The following is a 5,000-nucleotide window of genomic DNA, read 5'->3' as shown; positions in this document are numbered from 1 at the left end:
ACTCACACCCACACACACACACTCTCACCCACTCACACCCACACACACACTCCTACCCACTCACACACACCCACACACACTCTCACCCACTCACACCCACACACACACACTCTCACCCACTCACACCCACACACACTCTCACCCACTCACACCCACACACACACACTCTCACCCACTCACACACACACACACTCTCACCCACTCACACCCACACACACACACTCTCACCCACTCACACACACACACCCACACCCACTCTCACCCACTCACACACACCCACACACTCTCACCCACTCACACACACACTCTCACCCACTCACACCCACACACACACACACACACACACACACTCTCACCCACTCACACACACCCACACACACTCACACCCACACACACACATTCTCACCCACTCACACACACACACTCACACACAAACACACACACTCTCTCACCCACTCACACACACCCACACACACATACACACACACACACACACACACACACACACACACACACACACACACTCCTACTCTGCACTGGTCCTTTGGGGCGCAGACAATGGAGCCCCCGTCCCCCCCGCCCCTCCCCCCCTCCGCTGTGTCACAGCCGTTCAGCTGAGACTGATTGTGATTACGGCAGATGGACTGAAGCCCACAGTCAACCTGTCCCATGTAGTCCCTGCTGCTCTCCCTCTCTCTCTCTCTCTCTCTCTCTCTCTCTCTCTCTCTCTCTCTCTCTCTCTCTCTCTCTCTCTCTCTCTCTCTCTCTCTCTCTCTCTGCTCTTTTTTCTTGTTTGCTTTTTTGTTTTTCTCACTCATTCTTTTTTCTTTCTTTCATTCTGTAAAAAAAAACTTTCCCTCTTTCTCAGGATGCAATCTTTCCCTTTTTCTCTTGTTCTGTCCTTCTTTCTTCCTTTCTGTCTTTCTGTCTTTCAGCTTGTGGCAAGAGAGAGAGGGGGGTTATCAAGAGCAAGAAATTAAGAAGTAGAAAAAGAAATTTCTTTCTTTTTCTTTCTTTCTTTCTACCGTCCTCTTTTCCTTTCTTGCTCTTGATACCCCCCCCCCCCCCGTCTCTCTCTCGCCACAAGCTGAGTGCCGTTCACCCTCCCACATCCCTGTGTTGGCATTGAGCTCCCTCCCCTCCTCCCTCCCCTCCTGCTCCTCCTCCTTCTCTCTGAACAGTGCACTCCTCCCCCGAGGACAGAGCCACCTTCACACACAACCCGTCTCTCCCCAAACACATGTGAAACGTCCCGCAGTGGAGGAGAGAGAGAGAGAGAGAGAGAGAGAGAGAGAGAGAGAGAGAGAGAGAGAGAGAGAGGAGAGGGAACAGAGAGAGAGAGAGAGAGAGGGGAGGGTGGGTAAAGAAGAGCCTCGGAGTGCCTGTGTGTTCAGCGTGAGGGAGAACGACAGACTGAGAGGACAGCGGCGAGTGAGAAAGAGAAAGTGTAAAGGAAAGTGGATGAGCAGTGGGAGGAGAGGGGGACAGAGGATTTAGGGTGCTTGAGACAATGTAGAAAAGGAGAAATAGAGAGGCTGAGAGCGAGAGAGAGAGAGAGAGAGAGAGAGAGAGAGAGAGAGAGAGAGAGAGAGAGAGAGGCAGACAGACGGACGGTGTGTGGGCGGCATTGCTGTGTTGTGGATGTAAACTTGGTCTGTGGACGTGCGGCTGCAGAGTGAGCCGGTGGACCATGTGTTCCCTCTGAACCAGCTGCACCAGGATGCCTCTCCTCCACCCGGGTAAGAACTAGACATTCTCCTCTCCTCTTCATCATCATCGTCACCATGTCTCTTCTGCTGCCCGGTCCAGACCGCTGCAGCCTCCCATCAGTATGCGCCTGCTTCCACTGATTGCACGTTGAACCCGAGCTACGTGCTGGCACGTGCACAGTGTTTATGCGTATTAGAAAGGGAAAAGGATGGTGTTGGTGTTATTGTTTGTTGGATTTGTGTGTTCATGTGAGGCTTACTTCTTAGTGTACACATGCACCAAGACGGGCCACCTTTGTGCTGGATGGTGTACAGATGAGGGACTTTGTGTGGTTTCACTGGGAGAGAACATGTCTGACTGACAGAACTGGTACTGTGGTACTGTTACACGTGCACATCTCTGCTGTGCAAGGCGACTCTGGAAGCGTGGATCTGAAACAATACGTTTGTGTGTCTTGTTGCCAATGGCAACAGTGCTGGGCTGGTGCCACTTTTAGTCTGATTGATAACAGAGAGATGGAGCCCAAGTCATATAACGAGAAGTGGAGATGTGGCGGGGGGGGGGGTTTAAATGGGCTGGAATGCACCATGCCCCTCCGTCTCTCTCTCTCGCTCTCTAAACTCAATTGAATTGGCTTTATTGGCAAGACAAATTGTTCATCAGCTTTTGATACATTAAAATGTATGTAAATTGAAAAACAAAGTGGAAAAACAAAGTCTCTCTCTCTCTCTCTCTCTCTCTCTCTCTCTCTCTCTCTCTCTCTCTCTCTCTCTCTCTCTCTCTCTCAGGAAGATTAAGATTCTCTGGTTCTCTAATCCTTGCTATGAAATGGCTGTGGTGAGAGCTGGGTGGAGATACAGCTCACTAGTGAGGGAATATAGATTATGTCCCCTTGCTGTGTGTGTGTGTGTGTGTGTGTGTGTGTGTGTGTGTGTGTGTGTGTGTGTGTGTGTGTTTATAAGTTCTACAGACAGCTTTATTGTATCCAAGTGGAGCTCCTGAGCTCTTCATTCCAATCTGGTGTGAACTGCTACCATATTCTTTAGCTTATGCCAGATCCGTATGCCAAAGCTGTTCCCACATGTGTGCCATATTTACTGGACATGGGCTCATGCATGCAGCCTTCCAAACGTGCACCACAGTAACGTGCACAATGCTGCAGCTTTGCCAGGAGCAGGATGCTGGTCACTGGCCTCAGTATTTTTAGCTGTGCTTGTTATCTTTCTAAACACACAGTGTGGGAGTCTGGGAGATGTCACTCTGCTTTTCAGATGGCGTTGTCACAATGCCAGAAAGGAGCACCGTTCTCCTGACTCCCAGCTGCTGTTTAGACACAAATGAGCAGTTCTCAACATAATGATAATAATGTAGCATAACATTGTGTAACATGTTGCAACATCATGTAACATGCCACCATGTAACATAGTGTCACAAAAGATAACGTAACATACCATAATGTAACATAACTGTCATATCATGTGACACAGTATAATGTGTTGTAACATATTGCAACATAACACAACATAACATATCATAACATAACAACATATGGTGTTTGACGGGTTCTGTGGGTGGACACTGTCAGTTTGAGTTGTCTTGGTAGGATAGATACCAGAACTCCTTACCCAAATCCTGCAGCACCAGATACATGTGGCTGTGACGATTGAAGGTAAAACTATGGTATGGCATGAAATAAACACTCCAAATACACACTGACTAGCCCCCTTCTCTGCACTGTGTCACGACCAGAGCCTTCTCCACCACGTCTCTAACAACGACCTGAGGAACCTGACCGGTGATGTCTGGGCCAGTCTGATCTGTTGTGGTGCCTATGCTATACATGACTATATTGCTGCACGCACAAACACACACACACACACACACACACACACACACACACACACACACACACACACACACACACACACATCACTGGCTAACACAGATTTTGTAGTTTTTGAAGCAGTAATCATTGATGTTCATTCAGTGGTTCAGGAATCTATCACTAGAAATGGATAAATAGATCTTTATCCAGACTGAGTAACCACCCGGCGTCAGTGCATATTCTGTATATCCTTTTGCATCACACAGCTTTTCATTTTGCAACCTACAAGCCTCCAACAGAGAGGTCAGAGGTCAAGGTCAGTTAAAGTACAGCACAGTTGGAGCTGGTAGGGATTCGATGTCTTGTTTAAAGATCAAGTAAATCTTATTCCACTTTAGTAAGTTTGCTGCAACTGAAGGTGAAAAACCATCTGTGGCTTTGTTTCCATCCAACTGTCAAACACATTTTTCACTGAACCTTTCTAAAGCTGCTAAAAATAAAATGTGAATAAGTTGTGTTTGCACCTTATTGAATACAACCCAGAATGTAGTTTTATGTGTCCATACGTCAACATCCAGCAGAAAGATGGGATTATATTCTACTCACATCTCAGTTTCCATATGACAAATACGTTTCCATTGCACATTTGGCTCAAGACGTCTTTATCGACAAAAGTAAAAAGCACCTCTAGCGAGCATAAAAACGTTTTTGCTATGTTGAGCACTGATCGATGGGTTTTCCCCTTTAGGGGGTAGTAAAGTCATAAAAGTGCTTTAGGTTTTAAGGACACTTTAGTAGTGGTCAAAACTGTAACCCTGAGCTCCGCCTGGTGAGGCGAAGGTGTGTGAAACAAAGGCTGGCTGATTTTTCTTTCTTGGTTTTCGAGAGCAGCGTCTGTCACATCGGCCTCGTGGTCGTTGAAGGCTTGGTCCAGCATATAAGGCCAAGCGCCTTCATCTGGGGCCAGTGTCCATTTAACAGCCTGTGATGGAGAGCGGTGAAATCATCCCGCCGCTCGGCAGATGTGTCGCCGTTCTGCCCTCTGAAACCAACCTGGGGATTACAGGGTAAGCCGATTGCCCAGTAGAGCGATTTGATTTTATGGAATTAAAACTATAATTCTGTGCGTGCCCATGGTGGCCCTGCGCTGCGATTCATCTGCACGGCCATGTTGTCCCCCTCATACTGCCCCGTCATGCTACCGGGCTGGATGTTAAGCTACAAGTTGGACAACTAATTTATTGTGCCAGTCTTGTGTCCCACATTTAGAAGTCACGAGAAATGCGAGTCCATGGTGGGGTGGATGTGGTGTTGGCATGGATGTGACAGGGCCTACACACTGAGACCAGCTGTCTGATGCCCCCTGCACAGATGGATGTGCCATGTGCACTTGTGGTGGTTGACAGTGCAGATGGATTAGTTTTAACACTGCCAGTCACAACTAGACACAAAACCAGCGCTCAGT

At 48.0% G+C, this 5,000-nt stretch overlaps 1 protein-coding gene across 1 annotated transcript in view; it reads left to right on the top strand.

Moving 5' to 3' along the window:
• Nucleotides 1-5,000, top strand: part of LOC130131744 (nck-associated protein 5-like) — a 179,317-nt gene that overhangs the window by 1,876 nt on the left and 172,441 nt on the right. The window contains exon 2 of the mRNA XM_056301543.1: nucleotides 1,675-1,739. Coding sequence (XP_056157518.1) covers nucleotides 1,675-1,739 — 65 coding nt within the window. The remainder of the gene's footprint in view (nucleotides 1-1,674; nucleotides 1,740-5,000) is intronic.

Source organism: Lampris incognitus, chromosome 21, assembly GCF_029633865.1.
Source record: "Lampris incognitus isolate fLamInc1 chromosome 21, fLamInc1.hap2, whole genome shotgun sequence".
Taxonomy (NCBI): Eukaryota; Metazoa; Chordata; class Actinopteri; order Lampriformes; family Lampridae; genus Lampris; species Lampris incognitus.
Note: the sequence above shows the minus strand (reverse complement) of the source record. Positions and strands in the feature narration are given on the sequence as shown.